Raw genomic sequence first — 15,971 nt, forward strand, 5'->3', positions numbered from 1 at the left:
AATGCATGAGCCTTAGAAATTCTACATGCAGAGGATTCATACAGATGGGTGGGTGTTGTGATCATAGTCAGCAATTCTGTGGGTGCTTGGGACCTTTGGCGCCATTGAGAAATGGTGAGCACTTACGAGGAATCAGTTGTTTTGATCTCACATGACGTATGTGCTTATAACAACCAGGTGCAAATGACAAATGAATGCAATAACATAACCACACATACCTTTACACAGAACCCTACAGGAGACTCATTGGTTGAAAGCAGCATTTTACCTGTGAGAGATTTTGGATTTCAGTTGTTCATTAATTCTCTGTGTCCTGACCTTATCTCAGTCTGTCTTGACATTTTATCAGTGGCTCACGTTTTACTCTTGAAATGACTTACAGTGCAAATGCCGCTGTAGGACATTGCCATAGAGATGTGATACAATAGGACAAGAAAACAAGCATCTGATGATATAACCTAAACAGCCTGAACTCATTATTTATGTGACTACTACCCTCCAATTATGCTAAGAAGAAGATAAATCCGCCCCTGTCATTGCGATTATGTCTTTTGAACAAAGTGTATTGTGTTTCAATTTGCGTGGTTTCCATACACGTCAGGCTTCCTTGGTGTAGTGGAGCCTTTCCTCCTCTTGCAGTAAGGTACATAACATGGTTGACTTTGAAACACGAAAGTTACCCAGCTTTTAGTTCATACTAACGTCCAGCTTCAGACTTTTAAAACGGTGATACAACACAAAAATAATGGGTGACTAAAAATGTAACTCATAATAATACTGAAATTTATCTCTATTCACACAGGCTGCTTTGGCAGATGCCCTCAGAACTGGAGACAAGTCAAATGAAAGCCTGGTCTGTGATGTCATCTCATACTCTACGGCTGCCAGCCAGTCAGCTCGCTCCGTGGAAAACTTTCTTCGCTGCGTTGTTCAGTGGTTCACGAAGATGAAAGATACTGAACAAGAATCCTCACTTCCCCTCTCTTACAAGTGATTAGATTTTCAGATTAACGTCCGAGTAGTTCAGATTTATTCATATGTAACTGTCTGTGCACTAACAACACATTTGTTTTGTTATCTCAGATACTTACTGTCAGAATTTCAATCCAGATTGAATGACACGAAAGACAAACCTCTGGTTCTGGTAGTTGACGGAGGGGATCTTGTTCGAGATTGTCAAGGTCAGCCCAGCTCTGACTGGATACCACAGGAGCTTCCACAGGTCAGTCCCATAGAAACAAGACTGAGATCACTGGACTTCCTTGAACTGTTTACACAGACTGACAAAATTCTGGTCTGTCCATCTAATTTTAAGAAGTTATTTTATAACCTGATAGTCAGCAGGTGTCTGGAGGCCAGATTGAGGTGGTTTGGACATGTTCAGAGGAGAGACTGTGAAAATATCGCTAGGAAGATGCTGCCAGAATGCTGCCAGGCAGCAGGTCTAGAGGAAGACCAAATAGGATATTTCTGGATGTAGTGAGAGAGGACATGAAGTTAGTTGGTGTGAGAGAAGAGGATGCAGAGGACAGGGTTAGATGGAGGTATATGATTCGCTGTGGTGACCCCTGAAAGGGAATAGCCGTAAGGAAAAGAAGAAGAAGAAGAAGTCAGCAGGTGTTCGACACGTCTACAGTGTCAGAAATACACATTCTGATATTTCAAAGTTCATTTTCACAGTTATTAAGATCACTGTGCTCCTGGAAAAAGTTTAGGAGCCCTCTTTTTTTTGATTATCTGTTAACCCTAGTGAAGTCCCAGAAGATCAGTAGTTTCTGAAATATCCGTACCTGTCTGGCATCAACAACCACGGCACCTTCATAGTAATTTAAGTTACCTTTCTTCCCTATTCAGATGTTCCATTCAAACTTCATTAGATCATTTTGACCATGTCTACATGCCTAAATGTTTTGAGCTGCTGCCTTTTGATTGGCTGATTAGATATTTGCATTATTGAGTAGTTGAACAGGTGTAGCTAATTAAGTGGCTGTGAGTGTAATGTTGTGTATGTCTCCAGAGAGCTATATTATCTTGATGCCTGATTTTTGTCCTGACGTGATGTGTGACTTTTTACATTACATATACAGGTGTCTGTCCAGTAAACTCATTTGCCAATTTCTTGGACTCCAGTCAACACAAATCAAGAAAAATTAAAGCAGCACCTGCATCTCTTTATTATGAGTTGTTTATGTATAGATTGGTAAGCACAAAAACAAATCCATTAAAATATGCAGTAAAATGTGCAACAAGGGAAATGATCTCAACACCTTCTCAAGCGACTGTATATTGATGGGATCAGAATTAGCATACATGCTAAGGTGTATTGTTTTAGACATTTCTCTGCTACAGAAAAAACTCAAATCCTCTTTTTATTTGTTTTTAGGGTGTGTGTTTGGTTGTGAGCATCACATCTAAAACAGCTCTCTTACAAACCCTGGCCAAGAAGAGAGGAACTGTCGTGTTTACCCTGGGACAGCTTACCGTGCCGGACCGGGAGGAGATTGTTCAAAAGGAGCTGGACACCTTCACGAAGAAACTAAGTGGCTCTGCATTCAACAACCAGGTTCTTCATATATGTTTTGCACATCATTGCCCTCTCTTTTTTTTTTTTTTTTTTGCAGCCCCGGTTGTTGAGAAGAGTTGAGATATTTTACTCTGCTGGTGTATAATCCTCTTAACACAGTTTGTTCCAGATTCTTTGATGTTCACTCAATGTGTGTTTCTTACTTTCTTTACTAAATCGATGCTGTGTTTGTCCAGCTCCAAGCACTGATAATGAAGAACGGAGCAGTCAGTCCTCTCTACCTGCACCTGGCCTGTGAAAACCTAAAGAACTTTACTTCATTTGACAAGGTCAGAAGTGACTATTTATAGCCACCTTTATAAAAGTATTACTGGTTGTATTGCCAGCGCTGATTGTGGTGATACTGTTACTCATTGGGTGAAAAGTTATATGAAGGTTTTTCACAACAATGTAACTGCAGGAGTAGCAACAAAGCTTGGATAAATTTTGAGGTCACTGTTAAAAGCAAGATTCAGCTCTAAGCACCTTGCTAATTTTTCTGATTTTGTTTTTTGTTTTTGTTTTTCAGTTGAATGAGACACTTCAGAGTTTGCCTCAGTCTCTGAGCCAGTTGGTGCAGCACAGCCTGGACAGACTCTGCTCACAGTACAAGGACATGCCGGGACTCCGCTGGGCCCTGGCAGTGCTCACTGTCAGCCCCACTGGTAAGTTTTATCAAATATGAGACACCATGTTATGTTGTAGTAGAGAAAAACAGTAGCTGTATCTAATATTTAGAAGCGATATTAAACTTAAAATTGAATTTAAAGTTGAGGGATGGGAGGATGTGGAGAATCATTGGCTGAGGTGAAAACCTTTGTATTGGGATTTCAACATCACAAACTCTTAGACAACCAAACACAGATACTGGTTTTGTTTGTCCAATATATATACAGATACTAATGCGGATATTTGTTTTTTTTATCATGGTTTTCCCTAAAATTATTTTGCACAAAGGTGCTGAACTGACAGTAGCTGCCTCAACATTTTCTCCTCTTGTTCAACAGGCCTGATGGAGAGAGACTTGTACTCTGTACTGAACACATGCAATGAACTGTCGTTACGAGATGACCAACTGTCATGGCAGGAAGCGCTGCACTTCTCCAGGAAGCCTGAAAGACGTATTCCCATGGCAACTTTCATCTGTATAGTTCAGAGTTTAAAAAGGTGAATGCCGTTAATTCCAAGTGGTAGGAATGTTAGCAGGAATCCTCATGTTTGGATTTGACTTTGGTTTCATATTCAAATTTATTCTGATTTGTATTAATCCTTGTCAAAGTATGCCAGAAAGAGTTTTTTGTTTTTGATTTTTACTCCTTTATATTTTGTAGTATCCCTTTATTTCTCTTTTCACCCTTTTGTCTTAGCAGTCAATGTTTCATATTCAATTGAAACATTGCCTTTTACCTTCTTATTCTTAGGTTTGCTTCTTTGTCACGTAAGACAAATCATAGGATTTTATAGTGATTGTGTGTTAGTTTTTAGAGGTTTAATACACATTTTAGCAAAGTCTGTTTTGATGCAGTATTATGAGAACACACATGAACATTAAACCTGCTTGAACTCTTTTTTGCAGTCTGCTTGGTTCATCTCACTGCCACAACACTGATGACCTGCTGGCTCTAACCAATCCAGAGGTAAAAAAGGCCTTTGAAGATTTTCTTCTGGCAGCAGAAAGTGACCGAACCAGAGCTCACCTCATACTGGCATGTATGTACACAAGCCTGGTCTGTTTTATACTAAAGAAAAAGTCAATTCAGTCCTCTCCATATTGTGTTTTTAAAATCCTTTTTAATTGGTTTTTAGAAAGCAGATCTGAGAAATCATGCACATTTGATTATAAAACCAAACTAGAAACTGTTTTGCCAAAAGTCTTGTCTAAATGTGTTTATAACTTTAATGCATCCTTTTGCATTTGCCCTAAGTTGTTAAATAAATGTCACCTTCTCCATCACATCTGTCCACAGCTCATCTGTGGGCACTGGCCGACCCCCAGGGAAGAGACACTTTCCTTTACTGTGAAGCCAACTCTGTTATGCAACTGCCCTGCAGCCTGGTTAGTAATTATCCATCATAACTGATGTCTATACTGTCCATTAGAAACAAATCAAATGAAACATTTTTTTTCTTCAATTGCAAATTTTGGGTCTCATGGTTTTCAAAATGTATTGTATTTTTTTTGGACAATAAAATCAAATATAAATAAGTTTTCGAAAAGTGTTCATTATAAGACAAAATGCTCATTTTGGAAAATTTGCTTCTAGATAGAAAAAAAATCCAGTGAATAAATCCGGTGAAAAAAATTAACTGAAGATATTGTAGATTTTAACTACTTTCTGCCTTTTGGGTAGATTTTAAGTGGTCAGCTGGAGGCTCTTCATTCCCTGCTTTCCAGCTATTATTTCCTGTATGCTAACGTGCACCACGGCCTCCTGCACCACCTCCTTGAGACCTACAGCTTGTACGGTGCGTATGCATGGTGATAACATAAGTAATGGTAATAACTTATAATAGTTTAGGGGATTTTTCAAATGATTGTTCTGTAATTTGGTTTGCTCGTGCAATATTTGAATTTAAAATGTATGCAGAGGCAGGTTCACGTGGCAAAATGCCCCCTTGATTACTTGTGAATAAATAAATTCTGTATCCATTTTGTAACTTTTTGCCTTTTCCTGCAGATGAGAAGCACAAATCTGCATCCTTAAGTAAGTGCTTTAAAAAATGAACCCACAAAATCCTCACAAGTTTTGTTATATACATATTTCTATAATAAAGAGGTTTATTAAGGTTCTTTTTGCCCACACAGTTCTCTTCCAGGACAGACTGGAGGACTGTCGTGTTTTCCTGCAGAATCAAGCCCCCCTGCTCTCCTCCTGGCCGGCTCTTTTCATCCATCAGGCCCTCAATGAGCTTCCAGAGACGTCTGCTCACAAGTGGGCACAAGGTTTGGTGAAAAATGGAGAGGTCCGAGTAGTTGAGTGGCTAAACCGTGAATGTCGGACTGTTCAAGAGGCCAGGTGAGGGGGTTAAAATAAAATTTAAGTGTTTTCCAAATATCCAGTCTAAATCCCTAAATGCCACTTTGTTTCATTTAGATGTAACAGATGTAACGTGTATCATTAGGCCTTTTCGATCTTTGCTGAAGTCTTAATATATAAATAAATCCATTTATGTTTTTGAATGTTTTTTCACAGTGAAGTTGTGTCGACTTTCTCCTCTAAACCAACCTGTTTGAATTTGAGCTCTGATGGAGAGCTGCTGGTGGTTGGTACTGGACAGGGAACGCTGCATTTCATCAACACACAGACAGGACAGGTAAGAATCCACTTTAACTCCATTAGTTGGGAGCTATAATTGTCTTTATTTGTCATTATTTGGGAATAAAAATATACTTTTTTTTGGAAATGAGTTGCAATCCTGACTAGACTTCACATGTTTACACAACATTCATTTTCAGTTCACATTCACTGCACTACTCTGACTTTATCTTTTAGTTTGTCCTGACACTTTCCTTCAGGAGTAAAATAGACGCATGGTTACAGGTTACAATAAGTCTTATGTCTGCAAGACAAATCTAGCTAAACCTCTACCACTGATTGCAAATACCGGGTTCCATTGTTTCATCTTGTTTTAGTGCATATAAACACACTAACGATGTTGAGAGAACAGACTTTTTAGGTGTCACACATGATGGAAAAAAGCTAAAAAAAAAAATTTAAAAATGTAAAAAAAAAAAGAAAAGCTAAAACAATTCATACCAATTTTCTCCTGACTGCGAACAGGAAGTAAAGTTCCTTGTGAGCAGTTGTGACGGCATCTCAAGCTGTGTCTTTCTGAATGATGAACGTCTTGCTACCACCTCCTTTGATGGACGAATAGAGATCTGGGACATCAAGAACGGCTGCAGGTGAAAGAAGTGTTTCAAGGAGAATTTGAGATTGTAACCTAATTGAATTTGTGGGGAGGATTTCTATAGCACTGGTCATTTGAAGTCGCTATCTTGTGTTTTGTTTTGTTGCAGGACTGTTCTTATTGATGGCCACAGTCATGAGATAACAGCAAGTGATGTCACTGCAAACCAAACGCACTTTGCGACCGTTTCCCTTGATCTCATGCTGAAAGTTGGTCTCAAATAAATTACAATAAACTTTTTTTAGTTTTTATTCTCAGCGGTTTGATTTTATTATTTGGCATTTCATTTGCAAAGTCTAATACTTTTCCCCAATTATTTCAGGTCTGGTCCTCTTCCAATGGTCAGGAAGTAGCAGCGTTGCCCAGCTCAAGCCCATTGAACTGCGTGAACTTTGACCCTAAGGGTCATCTGCTGGCTGCTGGCTGCTGGGATGGAAATGTGATCGTGTGGAACTGGCTCCAGAATAAAACTCCGACAGTGAGTTACAGTGGAGACAAGGAAGAATTAGAATTCGAATTAAAGTTTTGAAGGGGAACTACAACAACGATTTGTGGCACAAACATCCACTTGGACTCGTGCATAAACATGTTAGAAAATTAGTCAGAACAGACATGCATCCAAAATGCATTATTTTAGGGGCTTTTCCTGCTTTTAATTGACAGTAAGAGTTTAGAGAGACTAATAACCAGGTTAAAGTGAGAGGGGTATGACATGTAACAAAGGTTCTCCGAGCTTGGACTTGAACGATGAATGTTGCGGTTACGTGGTACATGTCTCAATCGCTTAAGTAGCAGATGCACCATTAAAACTGCAAATTGACTGGTTTGTGGAGGCATAAAGTAACAATGCTTCTAGTTTTATATCTACAAATCTTTTGTTTCATTAACTACTTTAAAAGCATAGTTAAGAAAGACGGAAACAAAGGGTTTAGAACGGATGTGCATTTAATGTGACAAAGTTCCTTGTCCAGATTCCATAAGGATGTTGTGGATACACAGTCACATTTTTGTTCCTTTTATTACAACTATTATTTCTATTCTGTCTTTTCCCTCAGTCTCTACGTGGTCACCGGCGCTCAGTGCGCAGTCTCTGCTTCTCTTCCTCCTCCTCCTCCATGCTCTGCTCTGGCTCTGTGTCTGGAGAGGTCAGGATGTGGTCAGTGCCCACCTCCACCTGTGTGGCATGTTTCCAGGCTCACTGTGGAGCTACAGAAGCCCTCACCTTCCTGGATGATGGAGCCATGCTGCTCAGCGCTGGATCTGATCACAGGGTGAGACGTGACTGCCTGCACACAATGGATCAGAGAAGCTAAACCTAACTTCACTTTTTCATGGGATTTACTGTTGATTCAAAAACTATCTACAAATATGGAAATTTTTTGTACAGTTGGTAAAGGCAGTCGTCCACGGACCACAGGGTCAGTGGTTCGATCCCCGGTCCCGGCTATATGTTGAAGTGTCTCTGGGCAAGACACTGAACCCCTAACACCCCATTCCCCTCCCCAGCTGTGCATTGCTGGTCCCAAGTCCGGTAGAAATTGGGGAGGGTTCTGTCAGGAAGGGCATCTGGAATGCTGCAAACACATTGCAGAGTTTTTTCTTTTTTTTTCAGGGAGAATAACCAACTGAAATTCACTGTATGTCTTCTGTTATGAATCTTTTTTTTTTGTTTGTTTATTTGGTTTTGTTTTTAAATTGCTTTGTTTAATCTTTCTTCTTGTTTTCTGTAAAATAGCTCCATCTCTGGTCAGGAAGACCTGGACATTCAGTCACTGTATTAAAAAGCAATAAAGTAAGCTCCTTAATTATCTTTTCCACACTGATGTAACAGAGAGATTTTTAAAGCCTTTTTTTAGTGGCCTGTCATTCACCTGTATATTCTAAAATACACCTTCACTGGTTTTGAACTTGCTTCTTATGGTTCAGGTTTGGGTAGTGCATGTACATAAATGCCATTAAACGTCCCTATATTCAAATATCTCTCTACTTCAAGATGAAAAATGGACCCCTGGGTGACATCATCTGAACTCCCGATGATGAAAACCTCCGAGTGATGTTATCGGGAGCAGTTTTTCAGCTAGAAGCATAGAAATGTTTTAATATGGGGAAGTCAAAGAGAAGTTTCAAGGCATTAATGTACATTCTATGGCTAAACTAAAGCCATAGAAAGCAAGTTAAAAATTTGTGAGGTTGCCCTTTGATTCTGCGTTAAGTCCTTGCAACGAAATCTTGTTCTATACACTTGTTTACTGAATGACAATAAAGTCTAAGTCGTCAGGTCAAAACGACAACCTGCAACAAACACTAAAGCTTATATATTTTAAAGGATAGTTAAAACTGGCTAGTTCAGCTACTGCACTTCTCACTAAAATCAATATAAAGTGTGAAATTTCACTTCAGATTTCTCTGTTGTGTTGGTGCTTTTTAGTGTGAACAGGAGCCTCCTCAGAAGAAACTGAAGTCTGTAAACCCTGGGCCTGCAGCGCTTTGCGTGGCTGTGAATGGAGACTATGCTGCTGTGGGGTATCGTGGTAAAGGCATAAGACTCTTCAGTCTTGATGCAGGTGTGTATGTGGTACTGCAAAATCAGATTTATAAAATAAGAATAGTTACAATGTGCAGATATCATGTGGAGAAGGAGAGCGTCTGGCTTCAAATTCACTACAGGAGATTATCCATATAATTATTCTGCATAAAAAGCAGCATAAGAAATTCACCAGGACCAGTTGTAATTGAGCTGTAACATTTCGGATACTTTCTTAAATATTCTTTATAGTGTCTGTATGCTTTGACTTAATTAAGTCTTTTACTGTTAAGTAATGTACCTATAGAGAAAACTAGTATTACATGCAGTATCTTAAGATATGTAAATACTGCTGTAACCTGCTGTATACAACATGTTAAATTTGAGATTTTGTTTTCAGCCTATAGCACTGTTGTTTTTTTTCTTACCTTAGGTGAGAAGATTTGGGCGTCCAGTGACCTGGACGTGTCCACACCGTGTCTGCTGTGGGTTGTGTTGGATGCAGAGCAGACTGAACCTGATCTGCTGGTGTCTGGAGGAAGTGACAAATATCTGAGGGTCTGGAAGAGAAAAGGGGGAGAAGAGGGAAAGATGGGGGGTCTAGAAATGCTGAGAATGTTTGGTGTGCAACTAGAAACCATCCTGGCACTGGCACAAAACTCCACTTACCTGGCTACAGCTTCAGGTATGTGTTGCTAATAAAATAAAAACATGATGTGGTGTTTAATAAAAATTGATTTTCAAGACAACATAAAATATTTCCCAGGTACAAGAAGGTTTCTTAGTCCTAATACTTTTTTATTAATTAAACCTCTGTATTTCCCTTTGATTCAGATGACTTCACTATTGCTTTGTGGTTGTTGAGCGATCTGGCCCTCGACACCCCAATTGAGCCACATGCGTTGCTGAGGGGTCACAGTGGAGGAGTCACCTGTCTGGCTTTCAGCCCTGATGGTGGACAGTTACTGTCTGGTGGAAAAGATCAGGTGGGATTATGTCTATGTATTAAGTAAATTAGACAACTTTAGTCTTTGGTACCGATACAGGGGATGTAGACTGTATAGCCAGAATAAATATTCACTGACAAAAAAATTATCTAAAAACATAAAAAACTACCCTTGCTTCTAAAAGTAGGATTGTTTCCTGTGTACAACAGTTGCTGGCTGTGTTGTGATCATAAGAACATGTTTGTTTCAGGCCCTGATTCTGTGGGATGTGAGCTCTTCTCCTGCTGTTCTTTCTAAATCGCTGCATCACTCACACAGAGCCCGGATCACCGGCTGTGTTTGGACTCCAGACTGTGTCGTGAGTGTTTGATATATTTTTCACAACTGTCATAAATGAATCTAGTAACTATCCTGAGTTACAGGGCTGGCCCCAAGTAGTGCTGCCTCCAGGATCTTCCTCAGCCCCCTTTTTTTCTTTCAGATTAGTTCTTCAAACAGTGGAAGACTTTGTTTATGGGACCTGCAGACAGGCCAACATCTCAGGGAAATCTCCTGGAAGAGTCCTCTTACCTCAGTCTGCTGCCTGGTGAGCTGTATATCTGTAAAAATACTGTATATCTTCATTAAAAGCTTGTAATCAGCTAATTGTTCTATTGGTGGAGTAAATGAGTTCCTTGAGATGGTCACTAACCACTTGAGTGATTAGTGTTTCTGTTGTTGTTTCTGTGTGCAGGGACAGTATGTGGTGGCTGGCTGTGCAGAGGGAGCACTACATGTGTGGAACTGGGAAACCTCCATAGAAATCTGTCACATCACCGCCCACAAGCAGCGGATACACCACTGCTGTCTCCACCCAAACACAGGTACAGAAAAGGAATCATGTGCTCACATTTTCGTTTGACATATTGTACAATCTAATGGGTCACCAAGCCTTATTTTAATATCAACATTACATTTTTCTTTTTCTGATGTTAAGACAAGAAAAAAGAAGTCAACCCAGAAGAAATGACTGTTTTTACTGCATCTGATGACGGCACAGTGCAGCTTTGGAAACCACTACAGGTCTGTTTGTTTTTTGTTTTTTAATTGTTTAGTTTTCTCTATATACATGATTTTTTTTTTTCCTTTTTCAGACTTACAGCTCAATTAAAGTGTGAGCAAGATTAGTTCGCCATAATGCTTCTGCCGAAATCGCCATTTTTATTTTAGTCCTGTTTTTCTCTAATATGTGAGCTTGAGTTCTAGATGTATATGGGCCGAGCAAAAAATGAAGTGTGGACACCGTCATTTATTTTTCTACTTTTGTCTTGTTTCTCCCATCCTGTATCTTTACATGCAGGTGGAGCACTTCAACACCTTCCAGGGTCACAGTGGTGCAATTCATGGAGTTATTCGCAAAAGAGGAGTCCCAGAATTTCTCACTGTTTCGGAAGACTGCTCTTTGCGATGCTGGACGTGGACGACTGGTAAAACTGTATATTCAGTTTCTCTGTAATTGTCATTATAATAATATTTATGAAATTCCTCACAGTTATTAATGGGGTTGAGTTTTTTTTTTATCTATAAGTACAAAGAAAATTGAATACAGTACATAGTTTTATGTCTTTATATTCTATAATAGGAAATCTGGCTCCTGTGCAGCTTTATGTGGTGTAATATTGTTAAAGTCAGCTCTTCAGCAGTTCTGTCTTTCTCTGTGCAGGGAGTCCTCCGACCCTGAGAGGCCCCATCACCGCTCTGTGCTTCTCTCAGAAAGACGGTTTAGTTCTTACTGGATACGAGTCGGGTTTACTCGAATTGTGGTTGAACAACAGAGTGGTTGGTCACAAGCAGGTGACGAAATGCACAGAAATTTGGTTTAAACTGAACACGTGTGTGTTTATGTTCGTGTAATCCCATGGTGTGTCTGTCTGTGCGTGTCAGGCTGCAGACAGCCCCGTCACAGCGATCTGCTCCATGCCTGACGGCCAGTTTGCTGTCAGCTACATGCAGTGGGCCGTTGATGTGTGGAAGCTGGTGTGGAATCACCAATGCAGCAGTGCAAGGTGAACAACAGGGCAGTCACACTGCTGAATCCCTTCATTCCCACTGGGGTTTTAATTCCCAACCCTGGTCCTCAAAACAATACATACATGTTCTTAAATGTATACTGTATTAACTTAAGAGTAAATGTTAAAGGATTTGAAAAGAAATGAGTTAAGCTCAAAGGTTTCCGCAGTGAAACACAACCTGGTACCTGTATGACTTGTTATAGCTCCCAGCAGCATCTCAGAGTCATTATTCTTAAAAACTGAGCTGGTTTGGGATTTCTAGTGAGAAAAGTGTGCAATGAGTTGCAGTTTGCACACTAACGAACGCTGTTCTTTCTGTGTTACAGCCTGGTAAAGGAAACCACATACACATTACCAAAACAAGTGGTCCGCCTCGCCTACTGCTCTCTCCTGATCGGTGTCTCTGAAACCGGTGAAATGTTTGCCGTTGGAATAAATGATAAAGGAACTGGCTACTTCACAGTGCATAGGTACCACGACATGCTCTCCAGCACGTTCCAAAGCATTTTTAGATTTAAAATTTTGGACACCTCTCACTTTGTCCTAAAATGAATTTAGTTTCATCATTATGTGATTGACTTTGGCTTGTTGAGTTAGGCCAGGTCAAAGTGTATTTTAATCAAACATTACATTGCCACTAAATTAACTAGTGAGCTGAAACTGGCAACTGTTGATTTAGTGCAGTAGTTTACTTTGAATATTTACAGTGCTTGTCTTGCAGTTGGGAAGAAAGCGTCCGAGTTTTGGAGATGATCCACAACGACAAGAAAAGCTTGTGGGTGGTGGGGGATGATGAAGGAGACATTCGTATTGGTTTTATTGTGAGTCTTACACAATCTACAACCTTTTGAAAGTTATTTATTTATTCATTAATACATTGTTTTATTTAAGGGAACATTTATTAAACATTTATTCATTATTGACCACATGTCTAAAAACGGGGTCATTAGGAAATTGTTTCTTACTGCTGGGAAGTACTGAAAAAATATGGTGTAATACTAAATAAATTTCCCTAACAGTTTTTTTTTTTGCCAGTATGTTTGTAAAACATTAAGTCATATTAAATTGCATGTGGTGAACATTGATACCCAGAAGAAGAAGAGGAACTTTTTGCTTCTTTGTTCTTAGTGGATGGCAAATGATGCCCCTGTCGTTTTTTTCTTCAGTTTGCCATGGGCCCAAAAAATATTTTAGAGTCTGCTTTCAGCTCAGTTACTCTGCCAAGTACTGAGGAGATGAAGAGCAGCCTGATCACAGCCGGAACTCTTGACAAAGGTACAAACTGTTGTAACAATTAATCACTACTTCAAGCATAATCCTAATCCCCAGAACATCAGATAACTCTTTTCATGCCAGTTTTTTAATCCAATGTATTTTTTGTTTCAGAGTTTGTGGTGTGTGGAGATACAAAGGGCAACTTGTGGTTCAGTCAGCCAACAAAGCTTTCGCAGTGGAGCAGAAAACCAGTAAGAAATTACTGACTAGTGAATTAGTTTTATTTATTAGTGTGTAATTTCACTCATGGACGAAAATTGTCATGGTTCCTGCAGTAATGGATAGCAGTTGTTTTTTTTACATTACAGCTCATGATCATTATTATTATGGATTAATAATTTGGTCTATAAAATGTGACAAAGGTCAAAATAGAAAAATCTGAATTTCCAAGGATCCAAGATGATACAAGTATTCAATTTACAGTAGTATACAGTCACTACAGAAAGCTTTCAGATCCTTCTTTTTTATTTAATTTCTCCAGTATAACTGGAATTTGAAACTTGTTGCCCATTAGTCTATATTGAGTGACCCAGTGTAAGAAAATGAAAACATAATAAACCAATTTTTCACACTGAATACATTTCAAAACCTCAGCAATGTCTGTGTCTTTTGGATCATAAAGGTGAACTGTAGCCCCAGTGTCAGGTCCTGCAAATGCTAAATGGCCGCTGATGTCACAATGTCACGTGCACCAGACAGCAGGTTTTGTTCTCTCTATTTGTTTCCATTCGTCCTTGTTTTAAAGCGTGATGCTGCCACCGTGCCCGGTGTTTATCAGACATAGTGTTCAGACTCCTGGTGGCTTCTAACGTCTTCCATGATGCAGTTGTTCCTGGGCAACGTTTAAAACTCAATTTGTATAAAACATGGAGGGGTCTGAAAGGGTCCTGAAACAGCTGTAATCACAGCTACTTCGAAGCACAGCTGTATGTTGGACTGACAATGATTTATCCTCAGGCTCACAGTGACAGGATCAGTGTCCTGAAACTCACTGACAGCACCATCATCTCAGCCTCCTACGACAGGACAGTGAAGCTGTGGGACAGAAACACAAAGAAACAGGTAATAAAGAAACCAAAACCAAATGTGTCCTAAATAGAAAGTGAGTTTTCAAAGCTTCATTATAGCTTCATTATAGGTCATTATTCTGGACCATACTGCCTCACAGAGTCCAAAGGGCATAATTTACATATTTGATCAAATTAAGACTAGAATCTATCTTGACACCTTACCATAGAAATTATTATACTATTGAATGTTTCATATTGATTTATGAACAAAATGAAAATTCGTTAGCTACAAAGCAGTGGCAGGAACCAAAATGCAGTTATGGTGTTAGGGTGAAGTGCTGAGATAACTTTGGGTAAAAATCCACTTTTTTCTCTCTCTCTCTCCCCCCCCCTCCTTCAGGTGGGCATGTTTGTTTGTGGAGGCCCTGTTCTGGTTTTGGAGCTGAATCCTGAAAAATCCAACGAGTTGGTTTGTGGTGACGGACAGGGAAGAATCTACTTTCTCTCCTTGAAGTAATGATCCTCTAAATCTTTAGGAATAATTCAGGAAAATTACTCAGCCCTGACACTAACCAAAGATTTTCATTGTTTTGCTTCTGCTTTGCAACATGCACTAAATGCAAAATAATTTCATACATTTACGAACAGGGATCCCTGTATAGTCGTGGCAATGCACTTCTCATGTTTTCATGTGCCTTAATTTCGATGAAGAAACTTGCAAATGTGTCAAGCAAGTATAAAAATGTTATGTTGCATTAAATGCTCTTTTTTGTTTTGAAAGTTGCAGTAGAAAATAAATAGGAATTTGAATAACTTGAAGTAGGATGAGTTCATATACAATAAATGAAGTGCAATTGACAGCGCTTTGGTTTAATATTTTTGGCTACTGCCCCCTGAGAGCTGTCTGTTCATGATTGGTTCATGTGCTGAACAATGATGGATCTTAGCGTTTCCTCTGCAGATGAAGGCAGAAAGTGTGTGTGTGTGTGTGTGTGTGTGTGTGCGTGAATGTGACATAAGCAGCATTAGTCAGTGTGAGGGCAGAGAGAACCAGGTCCCAGCCTATAAACGTGCCCTGTGTGGGGAACCTGGCAACCAGACCGAAGCTCACAGGTGAGATGAGAATGAGATACAGCGAGAATTCAGTGAAAGTGAACTCTAATGAAGAATTGATACTATTTTTCCTAATAGGTTCCAATAAGACCAAACTCTCCTGAACCTGAATCCAGCTGTTTGACCATGAACCGACACACTCTACTTTCTTTGGAGAACTTCCCTCCCTGGTGCCAGGATCAGCTGATCGGATGTACAGGTAAATCGTTCCATCAACTCGTGTTGTAACTGCTGTTGTTTGTCAAGCATCAATGTTCATGTGAGTGTTTTTCTTTTTGTGTAATTCTCACAGCTGGAAACTCTTCGGTCCATGTGTATCACCTCTGTAGACCTGTGCACAGCCTATATTCAGTAATTTTAGCAAAAGATCGAAAAGAGAAGGATTCCGTTTTTAATGCTTTTGTACTAAACTAGATAATGTAATATGATATAAAACAGAAAAAAACATTTTTGCTTAAGAAAAATCCCAGACTAAAAGTTTATTTTCTTCATGAAACAAGATCATCCTAACTGCAAACATGCATTAGTCATAATATAACTCTTAAAATACGATTTCGAAGTTGGAACCCAACAAAA

At 39.4% G+C, this 15,971-nt stretch overlaps 1 protein-coding gene across 5 annotated transcripts in view; it reads left to right on the forward strand.

Moving 5' to 3' along the window:
• tep1 (telomerase-associated protein 1) overlaps positions 1–15,851 on the forward strand; it is a 30,509-nt gene extending 14,658 nt beyond the window's left edge. For 2 of the 5 annotated variants that reach the window (XM_067474241.1, XM_067474242.1), the window contains exons 23-57: positions 803–990; positions 1,084–1,222; positions 2,384–2,563; positions 2,761–2,853; positions 3,093–3,228; positions 3,571–3,730; positions 4,140–4,273; positions 4,531–4,619; positions 4,915–5,029; positions 5,242–5,268; positions 5,370–5,580; positions 5,758–5,878; positions 6,346–6,470; positions 6,585–6,684; positions 6,798–6,953; positions 7,531–7,746; positions 8,211–8,267; positions 8,904–9,039; positions 9,433–9,684; positions 9,834–9,985; positions 10,197–10,304; positions 10,428–10,532; positions 10,680–10,809; positions 10,923–11,008; positions 11,286–11,412; positions 11,649–11,779; positions 11,870–11,991; positions 12,324–12,467; positions 12,719–12,818; positions 13,164–13,272; positions 13,384–13,463; positions 14,230–14,334; positions 14,683–14,795; positions 15,306–15,395; positions 15,474–15,851. In XM_067474241.1, the coding sequence (XP_067330342.1) occupies positions 803–990; positions 1,084–1,222; positions 2,384–2,563; positions 2,761–2,853; positions 3,093–3,228; positions 3,571–3,730; positions 4,140–4,273; positions 4,531–4,619; positions 4,915–5,029; positions 5,242–5,268; positions 5,370–5,580; positions 5,758–5,878; positions 6,346–6,470; positions 6,585–6,684; positions 6,798–6,953; positions 7,531–7,746; positions 8,211–8,267; positions 8,904–9,039; positions 9,433–9,684; positions 9,834–9,985; positions 10,197–10,304; positions 10,428–10,532; positions 10,680–10,809; positions 10,923–11,008; positions 11,286–11,412; positions 11,649–11,779; positions 11,870–11,991; positions 12,324–12,467; positions 12,719–12,818; positions 13,164–13,272; positions 13,384–13,463; positions 14,230–14,334; positions 14,683–14,795; positions 15,306–15,395; positions 15,474–15,483 (4,347 nt within the window). In that variant the 3' untranslated portion in view covers positions 15,484–15,851. Of the gene's footprint in view, positions 1–802; positions 991–1,083; positions 1,223–2,383; positions 2,564–2,760; positions 2,854–3,092; positions 3,229–3,570; positions 3,731–4,139; positions 4,274–4,530; positions 4,620–4,914; positions 5,030–5,241; positions 5,269–5,369; positions 5,581–5,757; positions 5,879–6,345; positions 6,471–6,584; positions 6,685–6,797; positions 6,954–7,530; positions 7,747–8,210; positions 8,268–8,903; positions 9,040–9,432; positions 9,685–9,833; positions 9,986–10,196; positions 10,305–10,427; positions 10,533–10,679; positions 10,810–10,922; positions 11,009–11,285; positions 11,413–11,648; positions 11,780–11,869; positions 11,992–12,323; positions 12,468–12,718; positions 12,819–13,163; positions 13,273–13,383; positions 13,464–14,229; positions 14,335–14,682; positions 15,102–15,305; positions 15,396–15,473 lie in introns of those variants that run through there. The other 3 variants (XR_010910586.1, XM_067474243.1, XM_067474245.1) reach the window with 3 other exon arrangements.
• Positions 15,852–15,971: the final 120 nt, after the last annotated feature.

The sequence above is a fragment of the Channa argus genome, chromosome 14, assembly GCF_033026475.1.
Source record: "Channa argus isolate prfri chromosome 14, Channa argus male v1.0, whole genome shotgun sequence".
NCBI lineage: Eukaryota > Metazoa > Chordata > Actinopteri > Anabantiformes > Channidae > Channa > Channa argus.